The sequence below is a fragment of the Erythrolamprus reginae genome, chromosome 7, assembly GCF_031021105.1.
Source record: "Erythrolamprus reginae isolate rEryReg1 chromosome 7, rEryReg1.hap1, whole genome shotgun sequence".
NCBI lineage: Eukaryota > Metazoa > Chordata > Lepidosauria > Squamata > Dipsadidae > Erythrolamprus > Erythrolamprus reginae.
This window is the reverse complement of record NC_091956.1, coordinates 30805359-30831144: the sequence shown is the minus strand read 5'-3', so window position 1 is coordinate 30831144 and position 25786 is coordinate 30805359. Positions and strand designations below refer to the sequence as shown.

At 39.3% G+C, this 25786-nt stretch overlaps 1 protein-coding gene across 1 annotated transcript; it reads left to right on the top strand.

The window, feature by feature from the left end:
• Window positions 1-8885: 8885 nt before the first annotated feature.
• TMA16 (translation machinery associated 16 homolog) lies at window positions 8886-25551 on the top strand. The gene is made up of 7 exons (XM_070756576.1): window positions 8886-9168; window positions 10626-10738; window positions 14619-14656; window positions 16401-16485; window positions 19265-19413; window positions 23324-23366; window positions 24822-25551. Exons 1-7 carry the CDS (start codon window positions 9166-9168, stop codon window positions 24958-24960), a joined length of 570 nt encoding a protein of 189 aa, XP_070612677.1. The 5' UTR covers window positions 8886-9165; the 3' UTR covers window positions 24961-25551.
• Window positions 25552-25786: the final 235 nt, after the last annotated feature.

Genomic DNA, 25786 nt, shown 5'->3' with positions numbered 1-25786 from the left:
GGATACAATTGGATCCACTAGATACTGTCTTTCAGCATTAGAAAATTCTTAATTGAAGAGATCTGTTTCATCAGGTCATTGCCAGGGTGCTGGTTCAAACAGTGTTGTACAGCAATAGAATAAGAAAGTTGGAAGGAAATTGGAGGTCTTCTAGAGTCTAGAAATGTTAGTTCTCCCTTGCACAGCCCAGCCACGCCTGTGGGAGACTAAAGTCTTGTTTCTTTACATATAAAAGCAGCCAAAGGTGCTCGCCGCCCTTTGCCTGCTGAATTGCCCGCCACTGTGGTTGCAAAGCGGCTTCCCACAGCTATTTCCTTCCAGGAGTGTGGGGAAAAGAGAGCAAGCTCCGAAAGGGACCCATCCCACCAAGGTCCCTCCAAACGGGTCCCCCTACATAGCTTCCCTGCTGAACTACAGTGTTCCCTCGATTTCCGCGGGTTCGAACTTCGCGGAAAGTCTATACCACGGTTTTTCAAAAATATTAATTTAAAAATACTTTGTGGGTTTGTTCCCTATACCACAGTTTTTCCCACCCGAAGACGTCATATGTCATCACCAAACTTTCGTCTGCCTTTAATAAATATTTGTTTTAATAAACTTTAATAAATAAACTTGGTGAGTAATAATCTGAATGGTTGCTAAGGGAATGGGAAATTGCAATTTAGGGGTTTAAAGTGTTAAGGGATGGCTTGTGATACTGTCCATAGCCAAAAATAGTGTATTTACTTCCGCATCTCTACTTCGCGGAAATTCGACTTTCGCGGGCGGTCTCGGAACACATCCCCCGCAAAAAGCGAGGGAACACTGTACACCAGAGATCACCCACCCAAAAGGAGCCCACCCTACCATCTTTTCCGAGTACCCACTCTTTCCATCCTGAACAAACTGCATGCTGTTACCGGCTGTGCATTCGCTGGCTGGGAAATTCTGGGAGTTGAAGTCCAAATGTCTTCAAGTTGTCAAGGTTGGGAAACACTGCTCTAGACCAACCCACTGCTCAGGTAGGACACTCCATAACATTTCAGGCAAACAGTTGTCCAATTTCTTCTTAAAAACCTCCAGTGTTGGAATACCCACAACTTCTGGAAGTAAGCCATTCCACTGGTTTATTGTTCTGCAGGAGCTGGGACAAGTAATGAGAGCTCACTGCATTGCATGGCACTTTTGTTCAAACCTGGGTTGTCAGTTTCCAACTGGCAAGCACAATGTCTTTAACTACTATAAACCATTACCCCCCCCCCCAACTTAAAATAATGGTTTGCAATCGATTTTGCTAGCATCACATTGTCAATTTCAGCAGATATGTTTTCTGACCTTGTTTGGAAAATGAGTTCTAGGCATCAGCAGGCCAGACTATTCCATTTGTTAGTTCTACTTTAATCAGGCTTTGTAGGAGAAGAGCAGACAGGGCTGGAGTGAGGCAGAGTTAAGTGCATCATCAGTTTATAATCATTGTAAACAAGCATTCCCACAGACACTCCAAGTTCAACCTCTCCTGAAATCTATTGACCCTTATCTGGCACCAATTTAAGGCTGAACTTTAATTGTTCAAATTCTTGTGAATAGGCTTGAATAATTTTTTTATGCTGCAACCATACGAATAATCATTATTCTTTGTGCCTGGCAGATTTTCAGCGAATTCATGATATTCAAAGTATGATAAATGTAAATTCTCCCTTGTTAACTGAAATCAGTTGATAGACACATCCTTACAGTATTATTAGCAATTTTGTGGAAGTTGAGTGACATAGCCATCCTGTCAGGGCGTTTTTGTTCAAATTCTCAATCCAATCTTTAGATATGGAATTTCCTAGTGGTTTCCCCGTCAATTTTAACCTGCTTAGCTTTTTTGAGATTAGTATTACAATAGTTTTATTCTTATATATCTTCATTTATTTCCATATCATCTAAAGATAAATGTTTTGTGACTAAACTACATTTGTTCTTTCTTTCCAAAGCATTTGCTGTCAGAAGCTATTTTCCAATAAACTGCTTATAAAACATAATGAGGACATATGTTGGCTTTTATCTGTCTGTGCTTTTTCCTGATAAATGCTGCACTGTACCAAGCTATTTCACGCCAAGAAATATACAATGATTGATTTTATACATTCCATTAAAGCATAACCAATCTTTATTAATGTCACTAGATAGCTTCACACACAAGTTAAATAAAAGTCAAATAGAACACATTATGACTAGAAATTATGGATGAACCTGGCTAGCCTTTAATATATGCAATAATATTTGAGTCCTTCTTAGAATAATTACACTACTGTACAAATGTTGGGCCACTTTTGTCATATTCAAAACATTTGGACTCCATGCAAATACTGAATTCTAGTGGGAATTCAGAAACAAACATTAAGGACCTATTGGTAATATTTAGTCATAATTAAACATTTTAACAATCTTTAAGTTTAGTGGGAGCTAAGCACATCTAAACTTCTCTTTCATTTCCATTTTAATTCCCAGTTCTAATGGGAATTAAAAATAGGATTGCATTGCACCCTATAGAGAAATCAGCTTTTAAGACTGAAAGGTTTTGAATTGCCTTGTCAGTTCCTGCAGTAACACTATCTTCATGACTATTCTCCATGAAATTGCAGAAAGATTGCATAACAACTCCCGTCAATCCATTAGGTGAACATTGTTGACTAGAAGTGTACAGAGCATCCAAGTGGATATTAAAATTTTCTGTATAGTTTGAGAGATTTAAATCATCTACAGCAGTGGTCCCCAATATTTTCGGCTCCATGGACCACCAGTGGAAATGGTGGCAGTGATTGGTGGTTTCACATGCTCAATCTAATCCCATGCATGCACAAATAAAGCTTTGAATGCTTGCCCACCGCCCGGGGATTGGGGGCCCTTGATCTGCAGTATTTGATTCAATGAATCTGTTTACTTCAAAATTCTGTTTGGACACCTAATTTACTAAACAAAAACATGTATACATAAGAGAAAAAAACCATGTATGTGTGCGTGCGCACGCATGCATGTCTGTGTAAATATTCCCCATGCCCTAGCCTAGACCAGTGAGGGCAAACCTTTTTCCCCTCAGGTGCCAAAAGCACATGTGTGCGCACTATTGTGCATGCACAAGTGCCCACACTTATAATTCAATGACTTGGGATGGCGAAAATAGCCTCCCCTGTCCCCCCCCCCCTGGAGGCGCACTGGAGGCCTGAAACAGCCCATTTCCCAAACTCTGGTGGGACTGGTAGGCCCATTTTTTGCCCTCCCCCATCCTTCCAGAGACTCTCCAGAAGCTGAAAATGCCCTCCCAGAGCCTCCGGGTGAGCCAAAAATCAGTTGGCTGGCACACACATGCACATTGGAGCTGAGCTAGGGTAACGACTCGGGGGGGGGGGGGGGGACACAGTGGGGTAGTGAAAATGGAGCTCCACCCCAGAGCACCCAATTTGCACTGAAAGATGTTGAAACAAAATGCATAAGCCACGCCCACAGTGTGGTAATAAAAATTTTGGTAGCCCATCACTGAGGACAACCCATCCTGATGCTGGCTCCACCTGATGAAAAGAGGCAAATCAGGTAAGACCAACGCCTCTTCTCAGGCCTCTCGTATAAGATCAACATTGAGGAAGACACAAACCATCCTTAAAGGTAAGGAAAGTATATATACTCTCTGTGTGTATGTGTAACATATATTTGCTGATAATGAAAAAGATAGATACATTCATGTGATTTGTAATTGAAAACTAAAACAAAGTAGAGAGTAGCTATCCATATTATCCAAACAGCACCCAAATCAGCACATAATGAAATAGAAGGCGTGCCATTGCAATGCTAGTTAAAGCTTTAAAGGTTTCCCCTATCCTGTTATGACCGACTCAAGGGGGAAGTGCTCATGACAGCCAAGGGAGTCTGTGTTATCTAAGAGATGTTTCCATTATCATGTGGCCAGCATGAAACTAGGGAACCCATTAACCTTCTGTTTATCTACTCACATTTGTATGCTTTTTAATGGCTATGTTTCAGGAGCTGTAGTTTTGCCCTATTATATAGCAATGCCATGATACAACATACAAAGCCTAATAATCCACTAACCATCAATCCTCATGAATTAATTATGAAATGTACACATTGATATGCAGAAATGCTGGAATATTTATATCATAACATCTTATCCAATATATGCACGCATGTATTGTGTATACATACACTAACTTTTAAGGATTTTTCCTACTGAAAGCCCTTGACTATCTTTAAAGTAGCATAAAATCAGAGCACTCCCTGGTTACACTAAAGATAAGAGACAAAAGTACTATAACTATACACAAATATAGTTAGAGACACCAACAAGCAAATAAAGAAGCGATAACAGTTTAGCAATTTGCAGTTACCAAAAGGTTTGATTCCTTTTTCTTAAACCACATATCTGTCACTGTAACTTATTTTTTAAACTATAACTTCAAGAAAATAACCTATTTATTAAGATTTGATGTACAGATTTAAAAAAAACAATCTAGTTTCCTTATGCAGCATTATCTACTGGTCTGTGGCATTAAAAATATTTTTATTGAGAATTTTTAATTAAATAAAAGAAAAAGAAAAAAGAATGAAAGAAGAAAAAAGAAAGTAAAAAGAAAAATGTTCTTTCAATATGACACTATAGATCAGGGGTCTCAAACTCCATTTACCCGGGGGCCGCTGGAGGTAGAGTCTGGGTGAGGCTGGGCCGCATCAGGTTTTCCACAAGAAAAGCTCTTACAAAAACATTCCAATGTTATCAAATGTCTTTATTTTTTCATCTTATTGTGTGTTAAAAAATAATTCATAAGAAAAATTCATAAGTAAAAAATAAATAAATCAGTAATAAATAAATAAAATGAAAATTATAATAATAATAATACATCACGGCTATGGAGGAACCCAGGAAAAATTTAGGAACGTGGAACAAATAAATAATGTCCATTCCAGGAAAGAAGGATGGAGTGGGGTGGGGAGTTTTGTTCCACTAATGTTATAGAATTCTCCTATTTCCATAAGGAGTGTTGAGAGGAATGCAGAAGAAAATAGTAAGCAGGTATGCCCACATTTTAAAAAATCCATAAATATGAAAGGAGGGGGGAAAAGATAAGAATTGGGGTCTGCTCTGATCCAATGTTCTCTAGTGGGTGAAAATATCAGAGTAAAGCAGAAGATAGCCACCTTCTGGCTTTATGGAACAATGCCTGAAATAACAATTTTCAATGGGCATGAAGTATATATACAGGGTCAGTAGTGGGTTCTTTCCGGTACAGCTAATTGTGCGCAACTCTGTGGCTCTGGCATGCGAGCGTGAGTTCGAGCATAATTTTGCTTCCTGCAACTGTGCAGGTAGCAAAATCTCGCACGAGGAACATAAACAAAACAATATAAAGACATTTTTTTAAAAAAAGTTCTGTAGGAAAAATAGTTTTTTTACTTGACAGCACTGGAACTTCATTGAAGTGCCTACTCAAAAAGCAGAACCCCCCCCACCCCTTTGATGATGAACTTTGTTGAAAGATGGAACTATTTCAAAAGACATGAAATAAATGGTTGAATCTCATTTGAATATAACCCAAAAATATTATTGTACCTATCCCAATATCAGAAGATTCAATGCCTAAACGTTCGTGAGATCTGGAGGACCAAAACTTATTCCAAAGTGACACAAATTGCCATTATAAAGAAGAATCTTTGGTATTCCAAGCAAGCACTAAAGCCAACATTAGCTCTAAATGCAGCATGCTTTAAAAAGAAATAGAACAAAACTGAATCTTCACTGGCATGAAGTAAAGTTAGTCTAAGGAATTTTGAAATAAATATTGCAAATGTATTCTTCTATAACTCGGTCAGAGTTATAGCTCAGTGCATGATTGATACAACACTTATTGTAATCATGACTAAATCAAAAGCAATTTCCAGTTGAAGTCATGAAATCTATTCATCATCTATTCATCATTCTCTACATTTCCATCATGCCCTTTAGAAAATGTGTTTTTCAAAACTCTTGATTTTAAATGAAGCATCAATCAGGATAGTCATATTTTATAGCTATAGCATTTTTTTCCTTTTCAGAAGACTAGACATATTCTGATACCCGCAATTGTAAAAACATTTGCAAGAAAAGTTTGCAAAATGTGCGTAGCAGTTTTCCTTAAAACATTTAAGTAGCCATCTCCTTTGAAAGTTGTCCCCTGTAGTCTGACCACTTTTCTACCGGTCCCTGTAGATGTGCTGTGCTGTACATTGAGATGAGATAGTTGGAAATATTCTGCATAGTAACTAATGAATTTAGCCTCCCATTGTCTTTTGGAGTTTATTGACTAGAGATGGGTTTTGCAAACTTTGTGGGTACCTTGAACACAAAAACTTTCTGTCATCCCTACCTACCTTCCAGGAGACCTGACCATTCAAAGCTGAAACCCTTTCAGAACTAGATTTTGCTTTAAAGAATAGCAGCCAGAATACTCAGGCAGACTGAAAGGTCTGACAGTGACCCACTATATAGCAGCTTGTGTATCCAAAGCTGGATCTCTTTCAGAATTTGGTCCCAGCCTGCCAGGAACAATAATAGCTGTTTTCTCTAGGATAAGCAGTGATATTGTCTGATGGGACTTCAGAACTGAATCTGTAAGAGACATGATCTTGTTAATCTAAAGTTGGATAGTTGCCAGAATTCACTCTCCTTCTGTGTACTCTAGACCAGTGATTTTCAACCTTTTTTGAGCTGTGGCACATTGTTTACATTTACAAAATCCTGGGACACACCACCACCAAAAATCATTTGCTCATTTCTCCCTTTTCTCCCCTTTTTCTCCTTATTCCTCTCTCTCTCCCTTCCTCTCTTTTATCTCTCTCTTGCTTTCTCTCTCTCTCTCTTGCTTTCTCTCTCTTTTTCTCTCTCTCTTGCTTTCTTTCCCTCTTTCTTTCTTTCCCTCTCTCTTTCTCTCTTGCTTTCTTTCCCTCTCTCTTTCTTTCTTTCTTTCCCTCTCTCTTTCTCTCTCTTGCTTTCTTTCTCTTTCTCTCTCCCCTCCTCTCTCTTTCTCTCTCTCTCTCTCTCGTACACCACGCCAGCAACAGCGGCATCGGGCAGTAGCCACAGAGCAGTGGCAGGGCAGTCAGCTGCGAGCGGGAGCTCCAGGGTGGAGGCACACACAGCGGTGGCTGGACGTGTTGCTGGATGCTGTACACGCTGGTGCCATGCTGGGCATGGGTGCGGGGCTGGCATCTCTATCCCGGCCCACCCAGCGCAGGGCCAGCATGTACAGCGTCCAGCAATAAGTCCAGCCACCGCCGTTGGTGCCTCTGCCCTGGAGCTCCCGCTCACAGCTGCCGTCCCACGGCTACTGCCCAGTGCCGCTGCTGCTGGCACCTGCCCACTCTCCCTGCCAACACCCTCCCGCCAGGCCCCATAGCTCACCTGCCACCACCGCCAGGGAAGCTCCAGCCAGGCAGGGCGCTGCAGCTACCGGAAAAACTTGGAAGGTGCAAAGAAGGAAGCTCAGCTTCCGATCTCACAACTTTTTCCTCTTCGCGCCCACAGCAAAAAGTTGCAAGACCAAAAGCTGAGCTTCCTTCTTCGTGGCACACCTGACCATGTCTCGCGGCACACTAGTGTGCCGCGGCACACTGTTGAAAAACACTGCTCTAGACCAGTGTTTCCCAACCTTGGCAACTTGAAGTCCAGACATCTTCAAGTTGCCAAGGTTGGGAAACACTGCCCTAGACAGTCAGTTGTCTTGATGTAATCACTGAGGTATTTGAGTAGGTCTAAGGTTCAATTCCACTTACACTCATTCTCTCTCAGCTGAACTTTCTTCACAAGGTGGTTGTTTTGGGGATAAACGAAGAAAAATTCCCATGTAATACTCTTTGATCTGCTGAAAAAAAAAGTAAATCTAACAATATATAATGTAAGGTCATTGAAAGAGAAAGCTAGCAAGTCTTGAAAAGAAAAATACTGTCCAGCCTAATTTTATAATATTATAATTTCATCATTTCTGCTTTTAAACATAGATGCTGTAATTTAGTCAATCCACTTATTTATTTATTTAGTATATGGAAAGTACATGAACTTCTAGTAGTTCAAATGTTAAGTCTACGGAAAAGGGTGGCATAGAAATCCAAATGAATGAATGAATGAATGAATGAATGAATGAATGAATGAATGAATGAATGAATGAATATCCAGTCCACCCAGCTGTTCAAGGACAGGATAGTCGATATTGAAAAAAAAAATCAGACAATCTGCTATGCATATATGAACTATAGTTATAGCATAGAATTTATATTGTTCTATATATTCCTTACTTTCAGTAAATCTACCCTTAAAACAAATAATGTTAATGCTGCATAAGATATCAGAAGTGTTTTTATTGATTGATTGATTCATTCATTCATTCAATTTGTATGCTGCCCATCTCCCTAGGGACCAGTCCTGGGCTGCTGCCTGAAGGTGGGGGGTGGGGGGTAGTGAGGTAGCAAAAATGGAGCTCCACCCCAGAGCACCCAATTTGTACTGAAAGATGTTGAAAGAAAATGCATCAGCACGCCCAAAGTTTGGTAGTAAAAATTTTGGTAGCCCTTCATTGCTAGGGACCCTGGACAGCTCACACACCCCTCCCCAACCCCCCATACAGTGCAATATTAAAATAGAAATATTAAAATAAAAAAATATTAAAAGTTTTAATGTTAAGTTTAATTTAATGTTCAAATTATTGTTGAGGGCAACGGGATAGCTGTCACTCATTATGTCTACGTTTAGCCCTACCTAGTCTCAGTTGATTCTTTTCCTAAAGACTAAGTTTGCTCATTTGCTTAAAATAAGACATGCCCGGGAGACATCCGCGATTTTCAGCGGAAGTTAATCAGCAACGCACAGTTTAAACACCGACGTCCTCAGACTTATTTTGATCTAGCAGCGTTTGTAGAAATGACTTCTACGCGCCCGTAAACGCTCCCTTCTGAATTAGGAGGAAGGAATTAATTCAACGTGTTTACTGAACTCGATCCAATACGACCCGGAGTCCTCCTTGAACGGAACAGAGCAGCTGAGGGTCAGTCGATCCAGCCGAGAGGGTTAAAGTGTGGGACTCGCCTGGGTTGAGAAAAGCGCATGGGTGCTTGTTCCCCGTTAAAGAGACGCGCCTGTTTCTTGGTTCGTTCGCGAATATGGTGAGCTGTAGTGCGTGCACGGGGGGAGGGGGGATTCGGTGAAAAACCGGCAGGAAGCTCTCCATAACTTAGACCCTTAGATTGTTTAAGGTTGGTGGGTGGCCCCGCCCCCATTTTTTGGAATTAAGCTGATTGGAGTCGGCAACAGATAACGATGGAGTTTCGATGGCCTTTTAAGTGATCACAAACCTGATGCCGAAACGTCTTCGTTTAGTATTAGTCATGCTGAAATGTATTTTAGTTTTTAACTAAAAACTCCTTGAGCGTATGTTTTTGATGCAAAACGAGATGCAATCGTAATATTTAATGTAATGTAAGCATCAAGAGATGGTGTTCAAACACACCTTTTCAGAGGCCAAAGGTCACTTATTTTAGGCTGTGTACCCTTTAAATCTCTCAATAGCTGTATATTGGACTGGCTTGAAGTGTTTAGAATTAGAGGTAGCATTTTATAATTGTTCAGGTCTATCATTGGTACACAGCTCTATGTGGGTAGGGTCAGCACTGTCCCTTTCCTTGTGGAGTGCCATTTTTAAATCCCCTGATATTTAATCATTACATGAAACTACCAGGCAAAATCATCATCATTTTGGGATATTCTTTCATCAATATGCTGATGATAGTGTGCATATGGTAACATCAATATGTTGGTAAAAATGTGCATATATTTATATCATGTAAAGTCATGATGATCTACTTGTGTCCTGACATCTGACACAAATATATAAGTTGTGTCATTTTCTGGATGTACTCTGCCAAATATCTATAGCACTCAAATGCTGCTCTGTATTGGAAAAGGCAGTTTTATAGAAAGTACCTGGACAGTCTGGATGCTTGCAATAGGGCACAAAAAAAAGTATATATGATTATTTAACTCGATGTCTTAATTTCTGAGCCATTGCACCACCGTAATATCAAACAGTGATGTTAAATATCACTGATATTTTATGTGTATAGTTTTATCAGCCTAAATTATACATTGAAAACATTGTAAAATTTTGATTATTTTGGTTTTCCTTGTATGCATTTTTATCATTTCTTCAAGTATTCTTTTTGAGTTCCATTAGAATCCATTCATCTTTCATTCTTTTTGTAGTTGGTGATGAAAGCCAACTCAAGGTTACCAATGAGAAAGACATACAAAAGTTGTAAAAAACTTATGGTAGTTTTACGAGCTTACAGTGAAAGAATACATCAGTTGATTATCATTATATAGTGATAATAATTTAGGATCTGTACTGATTTCTATAATTTTTTTTAGAAGGCCTCTTTTTATTTTGAATAGAAGTAGAGAAATATATAAATAAGATCCTTATAACAATCTTGTATAGTTTAAGTGTTATGACGATATGGTGGATGCTTGAAAGTTAAATAATTATTTTTGTTACGTTTCAGGTGTGGATAGTTGAAATAGTTCTATTAAATGCTTTTTTAAAAATTTGGACTCATTATTTCAGCCCAAAACTGCCAAAGCAAAAGGGGGGCAGCAGGAGAAGAAAGTCATCCATCCTTACAGCAGAAAAGCAGCTCAACTTGCAAAAGAAGCACATAAACAGGTTAAAAAGGAAAAGTAAGTTTAAACATATTTTCTAATGTTGAGTGGTATCTGGGATAATATTCTTGCTGTAGAAATATTAATGGCTCAGCAGTTAAAGATGCTGAGCTTATCAGCTAGAAAGCTGACCAAGCTCCCGCCCATCAGTTTGAAAGCATTCAAATGCAAGTAGATAAATAGCTACCACTTCAGTGACAAGTTAAGAGTTTTCCATATGCCTTGGTGTATAGTCATGCTGGCCACTTGATCATGAAAGTATCTTTGGACAACATTGACTCTCTTGATAATAAATGGAGATGAGTGCTGTCCCCTGGAGTCAAATACAACTGTCACCTTTATCTTACTAATCTGGCAACTTATTTAAGGATGTATTTAAAATGAGATGAACACATAAGCAGAAATCATAGCAATCCATTACTGTCCAGTTCTAAGATCTTTCATCATTTGCAGTGATATTGACCATGATTGATCTTGCTACTGTGTTTCCCCAAAAACAAGTCCCAGTCAGAGGTGCAGGGTGGAAGGCAGGCAGGTGATCACAATGCCCCGTGCAAGTCACAGGCAAGCCAAGAGACACAAAGACCAGCCTCTTCCATCCATCTGCTCCGCAACCAACTCTTAACTTTCCCATAACTTATACGGTGCCTCGGGATTGCCTGCCTTTCCCCCTGCACCTCTGTCTGCTGCTGGTGCTGCCGCAGAAAGATGAGCATCTTGCAGCCGCCTGCTACTCCGGTCCAACTCTTAGCGTTCCATGGCCTGCAGGGCCATCCAGGTAGCATGCCTCCTCCCATTTCTGCATCCACCTTTTGCTTTGACAGGTAATCGACTCACCTGTGTTGACCGGACTGTGGCTGCTGCCGGTCAGCACACGTTTTATGCTTCCTGTGCTAGCCACACTCCCCCCGTTCACTAGGACTTATTTTTGGGGTAAGGCTTATATTAGGCAGACTTAAAAATCAGGCTAGGATTTATTTTCAGGGTAGGTCTTATTTTCAGAGAAACACTGTAAAGGTTTCTAAAATTCTTTAATTTTGATAATGTGACACACCCAAAACTTGCATTGTACATGCCCCTGAATTGTCTTGAATAACTGCCAAAAATGATCTTGCTCTGATCAATTGGTAGAAACTAGATAATTGTTTTTCGACTGCTGCTAAAATCTGTAGCAAAGTCACTTTCTCCAGCATTCCTGATCAAGATCAGTGACAAGGAGAAGTTAATATGCCTGTAACCCTCAGCCCGGGAATCTACAACTGAAATAGAATTCTTTAAAATATTGATGTAATTTCTGTGCAAATAATGTTTAGTATTAACAGCACAACGGAATACAATATTATAAAACATTCACTTTGAAACCTACTTTTAGTTTATCTTTTTACTGATGCTTTAAACAATTTTGTTGTGGTGTTTTGGAAATAAAAGTGATAGCCACTCTTACATGTTAAAATGTATTAGTATTAAATGTGATTTATGATAAAATAGCATATTGGTGTCCTATATGTTATATTTGTCAGAGGCTTTGTGTAATATATTTAGAGGCAGAGATGTAGAACCTAATCTTAAATTAATGCCTAGTGGGCTCCAGATTTTCTCCTTTTCTCCCAAAGTATTTGCTATGTCACCATGTGCTTTCTGTTCATTTAACATGAAAAACCCCTCAATGGTATAATGAGAACACACTTTTCTGTTCTGTTTCATTTCAGTAAAATATCTTGTAGAAGTGCAGGAGTCAGTCCCTCCTCCTCCCTTTCCTGAGAAGAGGTTTTTAGCAAGTCATTGTATCCTCACACAGCAGAGAGGAATGGATTTTATTTTCCTAGTAAAATAATCTCAGTATTTCTAAAATGTTCTCTTCTGTTCATTAATCTAACTTTTTGACCTTGTAGTCTAATTCTTCATAACTCTTAAATTTTGAGGCACAGGTATTGTTGGGAGTAGTATCATAGAAACATGTAATATAATTAGCATTATAACCAGATATAATAAATAAGTGTATAAGTATAATGTTATCTTATTTATTTATTTATTTGCGTTCTCTTTATCTAGAATTTATGAAAAATAGATCATGCTTAAGTTATATTTATATAGGAATATAGAGCATTTAAAGCAGTGGTTTTCAAACATTTTCAGTCCACTGCCCCCTTGGTGCTACAAACTCATTCTCAGTGCCCCCCACTCCCATCCCCTTCAGGTGGGTGTGGCTTGGATCAGGTGACAGAGGGCGTGCCAATGTGTAAAATGTGGTTAAACCCAGTTAACAACAATCTTGATTAGCAACCAAAATTTTAGCCTCAATTGTGGTCATAAATCTTCCTTCTGTCCCTCCCTTCTCTCTCTCTTTCTCTCTGTCTCTCTCTTTTCCTTCCTTCCCTCCTTCCTTCTTTCTCTCTCTCTCTCTTTCTCTCTCTCACTTCCTTCCTTCCTTCCTTACTTTTCCATGTGCTCCTGCCCACCTCTTGCTCCAGCCATCTTCTGGGAAGTTTGCAGGAAATGGCGGTGGGGGGAGCTGGGCAGGGCAGAGCCACTGGTGCAGTAGTGCTTGGCGAGGAAGACGGGATGGAGAGGCACGGCCAATTGTCTCGCTCATGGCACCATGGGGTGGATGGGCTGGAAGAAATGCAGTTGAGTGGGGCCAGGGCAGCGCAGCCTATTATGCCTTCTCTTGCCCCACTCTGCATCCCCCATCAATCCTCCATACAAACTAAACCCCCCCCCCCCCCGTTTCTACAAAGGCAGAGCCCTACAGGGTGAGCTAAAGAAGGGAGGGAGAAGCTGTAGAAAAGGCTGCCTTCTACCTGTGCCTCCCGTGCTGGCTCCACGGGACTTGGGGCTCCGAAGCAGCCCACTGTCTTCCAACCCAGTGCCATGGACTGAGTTCCCAGAGTGGCGCCGGTGATCAGCCAGGCCAATCCGCAAACAGAGTAGGCAGGTGGCCAGATGAGAAGTCAGTGGCCTGCTTCGGCCCCTCCAAGCACTACAGAGCTGGGGCCGGTGGAAGTGGCCTCCCCTCTTTGGATCGCTCTGCAAAGTGGGGGCTCTGCCTTTGCAGAAACAGGGCAGGTGCATGTGCAGTAGCCCTGGGACATCCGCTTGCCCTTCCGTCATCCCTCTCAATGTCTGCATTTCCTCCAATGGCTGTTTACCCACTCACTGGCCGGGCCAGTCTGGCTGCTGACCTTGGAAGCAAAGCAGGCATGGGGGACCGCTGGGAAGGCTGTGTGGAAGGCTGCCAAGCATAGAAGAGCTGTTATCCCCCTTTCCAGCCACCCCAACATGTTTCTCGTCCTCCACGTGGCCTCTTAGATCCCCCTGCTGCCCCTCGCCTCTTAGTGCCCCCAAGTCATCCCACTGCCCACCAGGGGGCAGTACCTACCACTTTAGGAACCATTGATTTAAAGCATTCACAAACTGGGATTCAACAATGCTGTCAGCAAGTCTCATCTTAATTATAACATGGTAAAATGTGAGTTAGATGGTTGCTTGGGGTGATTTCAGATGTGTTAATATCAGATTCTGTAATCTGAGAGCTTTTGCGTGCCACAGGAAATAACTAATGTTAAAGCAGATATTAAAATATATTTTGTAAACATCTTTATGCTTGCCGTTTAGGGATAAGAATTCACTTGGTAAATAAAGTAGGTATTTTCTTTATTAAACAGATTCCTTCTCTTTCAGAGCAAAATGATTCATCTGCTTCTGTATTTACATATAAATGAAAGATAGTTTTTAAAAAATTCTTGTATAGTTTCTTCAGTTTACATACTTAGTCCAATTGGCTATACCTATTTTAGAAGTTAGATTGTGCTATTATAACTACTAAATATGTCATGAGACTGCAACATTAAATTAATTATTAAAGAAATATATTATAGTTACTATTTTCTTCCTGCAGATTGAAAAATGAAAAGGCTTTTCGGCTCAGCATTGTGGGTGAGATTAATTTGTATTTTCAGATTTTGTAAAATTAATCTTTGTTGCATATCTTTAAATATTTCCTTGGGTGAAGTTCTAGCCACTGCTAATATATTTTTTTAAAAAAACTTTATATCAACTATGTACTCGGTTTAACATTAGGTATCCTATTATTACTATTTTGAAATACTGTTTCTTTTATACAGTTCTGATTTTTTAATTAGTGTTTTCTATAACATTTATTTATTTATTCATTCATTCATTCATTCATTCATTCATTCATTCATTCATTCATTCATTCATTCGATTTTTATGCCGCCCTTCTCCTTAGACTCAAAGAAGTTTATCATTTGGAAGTTTTGCATAATTCATAAACTTTCTTTAAAGGAATTTTTATCAGTTTTTAATTTAACTTAATTATTAATTTATCACCTTTAAATATAAATAATATATCTTTGAAATTGTGCACTAGCATAAATCTATTTCAAGCTATTTAGCTCTCATCAGCTAGCCCTAACCTTGCCAGGATTTGAATCTGGAGGGGCTGAGAGGAAAAAAGGAAGAAGTATACTTCTGGGGACAATATGCTGGCTCTGTTAAAAAGTGCTATTGCTAACATGTTGTAAGCCGCCCTGAGTCTAAGGAGAAGGGCGGCATAAAAATCAAATAAATCAAAAATCAAATAAACAATTAAACAAATGTGTGTATGTATGTATATACAGTGATCCCTCGATTTTCGCGGGTTCAAACTTCGCGAAACGCTATACAGTACCACGGTTTTTCAAAAAATATTAATTAAAAAATACTCCACAGTTTTTTTTCTATACCACGGTTTTTCCCACCCGATGACGTCATACATCATCACCAAGAGTCACTTCTCTCTCTCTTTCTCTTTCTTTCCTGTCATTCTCTGCTTCAATCATTTTCTCATTTCTCTTTTTTCTCCCTTTTTCTATCATTTTTCTCTCTCTCTCTACCTTCCACTCTCCCCCCTCTTGCTCTCTCTCTCTTTCTCCCTCTCCCTCTCTGTGAGAACGCCTGCCCCCACCTCTCCTGCAGCCCCCTCGCTGATAGCTGGGACGAAAGTACTGTCAGCTAAGGGACTGTGAGAGGGGCGAGGCAGGCATTCTCAAAGCGCTCAGAGCGGCTACCAGCCGAATGAGGAGGATGAGAAGCCGTAGCCGCCAGCGCTGCTGCAGGACCCGTGTCCGAAGAAAGCCGGTGAGAGGGGTGGATCGGGCGGGCGGTAGCGGCAAGGGGGCCGGAGGCGCTGGGGGGGCGGGGGCAGCCGACATTCAAAGCAATCTTTGCCGGCCTCCGCACTTTCGTCGCTCCCTGCCCTAATTTCAAGCCCGGCTCCTTGCGCTGCCTTGAAAAAGGGTGCGTGGGGGTAGTTTTTGGCTGTCCATAGCCAAAAATGGTGTTTTTACTTCCGCACCGCTACTTCACGGAAAATCGACTTTCGCGGGAGGTCTTGGAATGTAACCCCCGCGAAAATCGAGGGAACACTGTATATATGTATGGCTCAGAGGTTAAAGCTACTGCCTTATAGGCAGGCCGCCCAGGTTCAAATCCCGGTAAGGGTATGGCTTGCTGATGAGAGCTAAATAGCTTGAAATAGATCTATACTAATCTCCCTTCATTTTCATTATCAGCAAAAATATATTACACCCACATACCTATTAACATTCCTGTCGTATTTAACAAATACTGAATATTACAATGAACTGAACTTTTATTTTTGTTCTCTCTTTTTTTGCAGGTGAAAAATTGCTTTGGTTTCAATGTCACCTTGATCCTGACAAAATGGAATACACAAAAAAAGAAGCTTCTGAATTAGTAGAAAAGTAGGTTTATACCAAGTAACCTAAGTCTTCTGTATTTGGAACAAGAATGTTGAGTTGATGTTCATAATTTTACCTACTTGGTGGGTTTTTCAAAATCAAAACAATACCCTGTTCTATGTGGTGCATTAAAATATCTGTTGGTATATGCCATCTTTAGTATTTATTCTTGCAGTGTAATTTTAACATATATGTTAATTATCATAAGTAATTAGAAACAGTTAAATTAACTACTCTAATCTAATTGTTTTTCTGGAATAATATATATGGTACCTGTTGTGTACCATTTATCAGCATTTTCCTGGAACTTATTTGAAGACACCATTGGTCCCAAATATCCTGTTTCTGGATTTTGTAAATAAACAAACAAACTTATTTATTTTAAATATGAGCTACAATTAAAAAGCAAGTTTAGTTTGAAACATACACAAAGTAGTTTATACTTTCTGCTTTTAAAAAATATTTTCCTGGCTAAAGTAAATGACCCTACTTTTTGGAGTATAAGATGCACCAGAGTATAAAACACACCTTAGTTTTTGGGGAGGAAATTAGGGAAAACGATCTGCTTACCAGGTATTCATCTGGCTAGCATCCTAAGCCAGCATATTATTTTATCCCTTGCTTAGGGCTTTAAAAAAACTTTATTGGGAGAGAGTAACAATGAAAGAGCTTGCAAGCTCCTTAGCACCTGGAGAGAAACATTCGGAGCAAGTAGAACAGTGGAAAAAAAACTTGCAAAGACTTAGGGCTTGGAAAACATTCTTCAAAGAGGGTACCAATGAAAGAGCTTGCAAGCGGTAAGAGCTTGGAACATCGTTAGCACCTGGTTAGGACTAGAAAGAAACTTATTCGGAGCAAGTTATAGCAATGGAAAAAATCCTGAAAGACTTAGGGCTTGGAAAACATTATTTGCAGAGAGAAACAATGAAAAAGCCTGCAAGGTAAGAGCTGGGAAGATTGTTAGCAGCTACAGTGGGGGGGGGGGAAGTATTAAGTCAAACACCAGTTGTGCAAGTTTTCCCACTTAAAAGATGAGAGAGGCCTGTAATTGACATCATAAGTAGACCTCAACCATGAGAGACAACATGAGAAAACACATCCAGAAAATCACATTGTCTGATTTTTAATGAATTTATTTGCAAATTATGGTGGAAAATAAGTATTTGGTCAATAACAAAAGTTCATCTCAATACTGTGTTATATATCCTTTGTTGGCAATGACAGAGGTCAAGCGTTTTCTGTAAGTCTTCACAAAGTTGCCACACACTTGCTGGTATGTTGGCCCATTCCTCCATGCAGATCTCCTTTAGAGCAGTGATGTTTTGGGGCTGTCGCTGGGCAACATGGACTTTCAACTCCCTCCATAGGTTTTCTATAGGGTTGAGATCTGGAGACTGGCTAGGCCACTCCAGGACCTTGACATGCTTCTTACAAAGCCACTCCTTCGTTGCCCTGGCGGTGTGCTTGGGATCATTGTCATGCTGAAAGACCCAGGCACGTTTCATCTTCAGTGCCCTTGCTGATGGAAGGAAGTTTGCACTCAAAATCTCACGATATATGGCCCCGTTCATTCTTTCATGTACGCAGATCAGTCGTCCTGGTCCCTTTGCAGAGAAACAGCCCCAAAGCATGATGTTGCCACCCCCATGCTTCACAGTAAGTATGGTGTTCTTTGGATGTAACTCAGCATTCTTTCTCCTCCAAACACGACGAGTTGTGTTTCTACCAAACAGTTCTACTTTGGTTTCATCTGACCATATGACATTCTCCCAGTACTCTTCTGGATCATCCAAATGCTCTCTAGCAAACTTCAGATGGGTCCAGACATATACTGGTTTAAGCAGGGGGGCACATCTGGCACTGCAGGATCTGAGTCCCTGGCAGCGTAGTGTGTTACTGATGGTAGCCTTTGTTATATTGGTCCCAGCTCTGCAGGTCATTCACTAGGTTCCCCAGTGTGGTTCTGAGATTTTTCCTCACCGTTCTTGTGATCATTTTGACCCCACGGGATGAGATTTTGCATGGAGCACCAGATTGAGGGAGATTATCAGTTGTTTTGTTTGTCTTTTATTTTCTAATTATTGCTCCCAGAGTTGATTTCTTCACACCAAGCTGCTTGCCTATTGCAGATTCAGTCTTCCCAGTCTGGTGCACGGTTACAGTTTTGTTTCTGGTGTCCTTCGACAGCTCTCTGGTCTTCACCATAGTGGAGTTTGAAGTGTGACTGTTTGAGGTTGTGGACAGGTGATTTTTATACTGATAACAAGTTCAATCAGGTGCCATTACTACAGGTAATGAGTGGAGGACAGAGGAGCCTCTTAAAGAAGTGACTGGTCTGTGAGAGCCAGAAATCTTGCTTCTTTGTAGGTGACCAAATACTTATTTTCCACCATAATTTGCAAATAAATTTGTTAAAAATCAGACAATGTGATTTTCTGGATGTGTTTTCTCATGTTATCTCTCATGGTTGAGGTCTACTTATGATGTCAATTACAGGCCTCTCATCTTTTTAAGTGGGAGAACTTGTACAACTGGTGTCATTCAGAATATAAAATGCTCCCAAATTACCAGGGAGGAAAAAGGTCTCTTATACTCTGAAAAATATGGTATGCTGTTCATTCTTTTGTTGTCAGATTTCTGCTTAGAATCTGGATGGTTGATGATATTAAGGGGCAGTTTAAATATCAGTATTTTTGTATATATTCTTTACTGTTCAAGATGAAAAGTATTACTTTAAAAAAACCCCACAATTTCCCTAAAATGACAGTTTTCTCTGTGTTAGTTATCTGCAGCGATTTCGTGATGAGTTGGAACAGATTGATCTTCACAATAGCATTAAAGGAAGACAGTCCAGACAGCACAGTTCCAGAGAAACTGTAATCAAGCAGGCCATGGAACGTGAAAGACAGCAGTATGAAAGCTATGGCATAGGTATGTTGTGCTAAAAAAAGTCATTTGTTATTAAAATGTGCCCCAAATATAAGAACTCTGCATAAAAGAACAGTAACGTATGTGGTCTACTTCTGAAGTAAATAAAAGTTAATTGTTTTCTCATATATTATTCATACTTTATTATCTGTATGCTGTTGAACTTTACTTGAACCTGATATTCAGGTACTGGTTTCTCAGTTTACTAAAGAAAAGGCGGATAATCTGTAAGCTCTCCCTTTTTATGGTAGTTAATTTGATGCATGTGAAAGATTTTTTTTAAATAGTAAACAGATGGTCATTGTAAACTTGTTTCTGATGAATTGATACATGTTTAGACACGTTTGTGTGAAAAATTCATGTCCATTTAGAGGACTTGAAATGTTCTTTAAGCAACAGCTTAAAATTAACAGTAGATATGAAGTGAACACAAGAACAAGGGGACACAATCTGAAGTTAGTTGGGGGAAAGATCAAAAGCAACATGAGAAAATATTATTTTACTGAAAGAGTAGTAGATCCTTGGAACAAACTTCCAGCAGATGTGGTAGATAAATCCACAGTAACTGAATTTAAACATGCCTGGGATAAACATATATCCATCCTAAGATAAAATACAGAAAATAGTATAAGGGCAGACTAGATGGACCATGAGGTCTTTTTCTGCCGTCAGACTTCTATGTTTCTATGTTTCTATATGCTATATGTCAGTGATGGCACGTGAAGCCATATCTGCTGGCATGTGAGCTGTTGTCCTATGCATGTATGTGCCTGCCAGCAGATTATTGGGTCACACAGAGATTCTGGGAGGACATTTTTGGCTTCCAGAGAGCCTCCCGGGGAATGGGGGAGGGTGGTTTTACCCTCCCCCATCTCCAGTGAAGCCTTTGGAGCCTGGGGAGGGCAAAACACAAGCCTATTGGGCCCACCAGAAGTTGGGAAACAGCCCGTTTCCAGCGTCCAGAGGGCCTTTGGGAGGGTGAGGGAAGCTGTTTTTGCCCTCGCCAGGCATTGAATTATGGGTATGGGCATTCACGCATGCGCGATGGCGCATATTCACGCTCTTTCAGCACCTGAGGAAAAAAAGGTTCGACATGTATTGCATGTCTCGCTCTACAGCCTATTGATTTATCTCTCATGTATGTATAATTTAACATTGTATTAAAATTACCACTTTTTTTTTTACTGTGAAATATTTAAGGCAAAATAATCATTTGCATATCTCCTGGTTAACTTGGTTTAAATTTGAGAAAAACAATTTATACTGCTAGGCAGTTTTATTAGAGATGGTAGTTTAAGATGAAAAGTTAGAATGACTAATCTTTAAAATGCATAGTACAATGGTACCTCTACTTAGGAACGCCTCTATTTATGAACTTTTCTAGATAAGAACTGAATGTTCAAGATTTTTTGTCTCTTCTCAAGAACTATTTTCCACTTACAAACCCGAGCCTCCGAAACTGTAACCGGAAAAGGCAGGGAGAAACCTCCGTGGAGCCTCTCTAGGAATCTCCTGGGAGGAAACAGGGCCAGAAAAGGTGGGGAAAAGTCTCTGTGGGGTCTCTCTAGAAATCTCCTGGGAGGAAACAGGACCAGAAAAGGCAGGGGGAAAGCCTCCATGGGGCCTCTCTAGGAATCTCCTGGGAGAAAACAGGGCCTCCACCCTCCCTGTGGTTTTCCCAATCACATGCTTTTATATTGATTCCTATGGGAAAAATTGCTTCTTCTTATAAACTTTTCTACTTAAGAAACTGGTCACGGAACGAATTAAGTTCACAAGTAGAGGTACCACTGTATTTCTATTGTCTTTTATTGAGAAGAAATGACTAGTGGTATGACTTTCCTTTCTGTCCCAGGATTCACTATTCATTAGTTTTTCTTACTAGTTAATTATAATTTTGTCTGGAAAAATTAGGTGCTTTTACAAATTTGATGTGAAACAGTATTAAATTAGCCTAATTGATAAAAAACATCTTAATTGGCTAAAATAATATCTTCAATATGGCAGCAAGTAATTTCTTTTTTGCAAATAGAGTTTTCTCCTGAGAAATGCATGTACATAATCTAGAGGCATCCATAATGCATGTACATAATGTAGAGGCATCCAGAGGAGAGAGCAAGAGTTAGATAGAGTGATAACATTTCTTTCTGTCAATTTGAGCTTCTTGTGATTGAAGCTAGTCTGATTTAGATGCAAATTCTCAGTATTTCTGATTTATGTAAGTCTGACTGGACCTATACCCCAATTACTCTTAAAAAAACCCCAGAGACAATAACTTTTTAAAAAACTTCAATTATGGCTTTGTCACAATCTTGATTTTGAATTCAAAAGCTGTAATTTATGGAACCATGCACAAATTTTTGAACGCAACTGATTTGCCCTGTTTAATCAGGATTAATTTTTTAATCCAAACCCATTTCTTTTTTTAGAACTAATTTGTAGCTTGATAGGCAGATATGTGCAAACTTGGCTTTGTGGTATGTAATCTAGTTTTGTAATCCAACCACAGGTTCCATCAAATGGAACACGGTGTGATGCCTAGAATTAATACTTCTGAAACCAGAAATTTAATAATGGAGGAGAACAATACGTAGGAAAAAGCTTAGCATAAACTTTCTTTATTTTAACAAGTTTGGGTAACAAAATGTTACTCCTATTATTAAAATTTGGAGAAATCTTGTTGTCATTGCTTTGTCACAGGTTTTCTACAGTATATCAAGATGTGCCTCTTGCGCTTGTTAAAATAAAATATTTAAATTTTTAAAAGCTTTATGTAAAAAAATAGAACAAATGCAAACAAAAAAGAAATAAATATATGAAAAACTACTCAAATGAAACCAAACAAGCTAGCCAACTTAACATAAATGAGGAAACTGTTTATATTTGTAAAACGTTTATCAAATGTCAAATCAATTTTTAAATGAGTCGCTAATACACCACAGAAAAATATACTGAGTCATTTTTTGACTAATAAATAAGATTGCTTTTTCAAAAACAGTAAATCAGATTTCTCATGAATCCAGTTTAGTATCAAGAATATAGGTAGTCCTTGATTTAAAATTGCAACTGTTAAGAAAGTTGACTGTTAAGTGAGTCGTGCTTGATTTTATGACCTTTTTTAGCCACTGTTGTTAGGTGAATTGCTAAATGCACTTGTTAAATCATTTAGTTGTTAATTTAGCTTTCTGCATTGATTTTGCTTGTTGGAAACTAAAAAATGGCAATCATATGACACTCCCTCCCAAAGGTGCTGTAATTATTGGAAAAACATGCCAGTTGCTAATCATCCAAATTTTGATCACTTGACTATGGGAATGCTGTTATAATTTACCTTTTTTAGGGCCATTGTAACTTCAGATGATCACTAAATGAATGGTTATAATGTACCTAGAGCACTGTTTTTACAAATCCTCAGAATAATTAGCATTGATGGCCTGATACAACCATAACTGAACAGTCAAATGCCAACGTTTGGGGATATAATTTAACATATTAATATCTTTTAACACAAATGTTTCCTATGAATCTACACATTAAAATATTATTCTAAAAATATTTCAAAGATTCAGAAGACCAAATCATATGGGTAAATGCAGATCAGATTTTTTTTTTACATTGCTAACAAAGTAAATCTAATAGCCATCCTTTGGAATGTATTATTTGGGGTATCCTGTAAATTTGGAATAATGTATTTTGATGAATGAGTTTTAATTTCTAAACTGGGCAAAATAAACAGGTGATTTAGTCTCTTTCAACAACAACAGAGAATTCTAGGAGTTGAACTCCACAAGTTTTAAAGTTGCCAAGTTTGGGACCCCTGAATTACAATAACAAAATCAGACAGACATTACTAATCTTTTAATTTCCTTACTTTTAATCTGTTTGTTGATCTAGATTTAATTTTTTTCCACAGAAATCCCTGACATTGTAAACTGTAAAAATCTTCAATATTTTAGGTAAGTTATTTTCTAACTACCCTGAAACAGGAAGGGCAGGATTACTCCAGCATAATTTCTTTTAATTTTAAAAAGAGGACACAGTCTTTTAATCTGAAGTAATCTAGTAGGAACAGACTGTTTATTTTTCAACAATGACATGCATCATATTCAGTTTTGAATAATAAAATATTTTGAACATATTGTATTATGATTCCTTGTGTTATACAAAATTACTTTATAAAATGAGAATTTGAGTGTAAAAATTAATATAGTCAATCGAGATGTTATAACTCGGAAATAAACTGATAAGTGAAAATTGAGGATTTATATATTTGTATCTCTTTGCCTTTTTCTCTATTTTTTTTTAGTATTAGACTTCTATCAAAATTAACATGTTGTTATTTTAATTGCTTGACACAATGCCTAAGGAAATCCTATTTAGATGGAAATCCACTTAAGGTTAGGGTTAAGCTTGAAATCAGTGAGACAAACAAGGATCATGGATAGATTCAGAGGCTGTTTATGGGAAGTAGGATTCTTATATTCCCTTTTTACTTCATTTTATTTTTTCAGGAAAAATTAACAGGTAATCTACTTCGGAAAGAAATACCTAGTTCAAATTTAGGCTTCTTTGAAATCTCAAAACAAAACAAAACAAAAAAACCCCAACAACCCCAAGATCATGGTTAAATTTGGAGAGGCTGTTATTTTTACCTTCCTGATCTGCCTCATTTCAATTCCTAGGAAAAATACATTCTACTGGGATGGAAATCAGTCTGTGGTTAGAATTACTTTACCTTAAAATCAATGTGAAAAACCAAATACACAGATTTTGAGATGCTTTTATGGTTGGAGCTTTTCTTACATTTCCACTCTGTGTCTAATTACGTGTGAAGGGAAGGAATTAATTTACAGTACATCAGTGGTTCTCACCTAGCCCTTAATGCATAATCGCGAGAGTTTTCCAAGGTTGAGTCATCCCAGTATTAGGAGAATTCAGCTGCATAAAACTGATGAGTTTTGAGAAAGCAGAGCACATTAATTTTTGTCCCGATTTACAAAATCCAGGAAGAAATTAATTGAAAAACAGATGGAAGATTGTATTAGCAAAAAGAAAAAAAAAAAAAAATGATAGTGCAGGATGAGTTTATAAAGTAGGTAGAACATTTTACATATAGATTGGACCCAGAATATTTTTGTTTTTCTTTAATTTGATATGGGAATTAAGTTTATTTAAGTATTATAAGCCTATTTTAGAGTATGCATAGTAGTTTCCCTGTATTTCCCGTATCATAGGAATTTCAGAAACGTCGTTTGAAAACATCTCTTCAATTAGGTGGCTATTTTACAAAGATCCTTCCAATCAAAGTACTATATATTTTTGGTTTTAAATAGGAGCAATGATTGATCATCAGCATAAATATTATACTTTCCAACCCCTAATGCTTGCCATTTTTCTTCCATTTCTACCAGAGACTGGGATGGTGACCTTAAGAAGCTACCAAATATTAAAATGAGAAAATTATCCAGTAAAGATCTCTCTAGTAGTAGAATGGAGAAGGCAAACGTTGGAGCTGAGAACGAATTACCTGCATCGCAGGATGTGGCCTAAAGAGAATTGACTGGGATATCTAAAACAGAATGACAAATCAGTGTTTTAAATGTCGGTGGCAGCAAGAAACAAGAAACTTTCAATCAACCACGAGTACTTGTAGTTCTGATCACTGTGGCAATTTATACTGCAGTTTATAATACCGTGTTTCCCCGAAAGTAAGACAGTGTCTTACTTTCTTTTTATCCCCAAAAGCCCCACTACGTCTTACTTTCGGGGTATGTCTTATATTCGCCCTCGTTCTCCTCCTCTTCCTCCTCCTCCATCACCGCCGCCATGCCGTGCTGCTCACCCAGAGCGAGGGGAGGAGGATCTGAAGAGAGCGCCAATGGGAAGGAAGCGCCCCGACCTCGTCTCGGGCGACAAGGGGTGGAAAGGGGGGGGGTGTCTTTTCAAGGGCTCCGAGAGCCTGTCCCCTGCTTCTCCCCCAGGAGGGACTGTTATTTCCCTCAAAAGCCCCATGGAAGCGAAGGCGACAAGCGGTTTCGAGGCTCCCTCACTTATCTCGCACCCCCCCAACACCATCACCACAGTCCCGTTTTAAAAGTGCGCCGCTTTCCCAGGCAGCCGGCTTGCTGGCCACTTTCCCAGGCTTTCTGCAGGAACGGGTGGAGGGGCGCCACGAAGGGCGGCGCTTGAAAGCCACCACGCCGCCGTTGTTGTCCTCACGGTGCAAAGCCACACAGTCCCGGATCGCTTGCTTCCCCGGCCAGCAAGCCGGCTGCCTAGGAAAGCAGCGCATTTGAAAAACGCGCGTTTTAACAGCGTGCCGCTTTCCCAGGCAGCCGGCTTGCTGGCCGCTTTCCCAGGCTTTCTGCAGGAACGG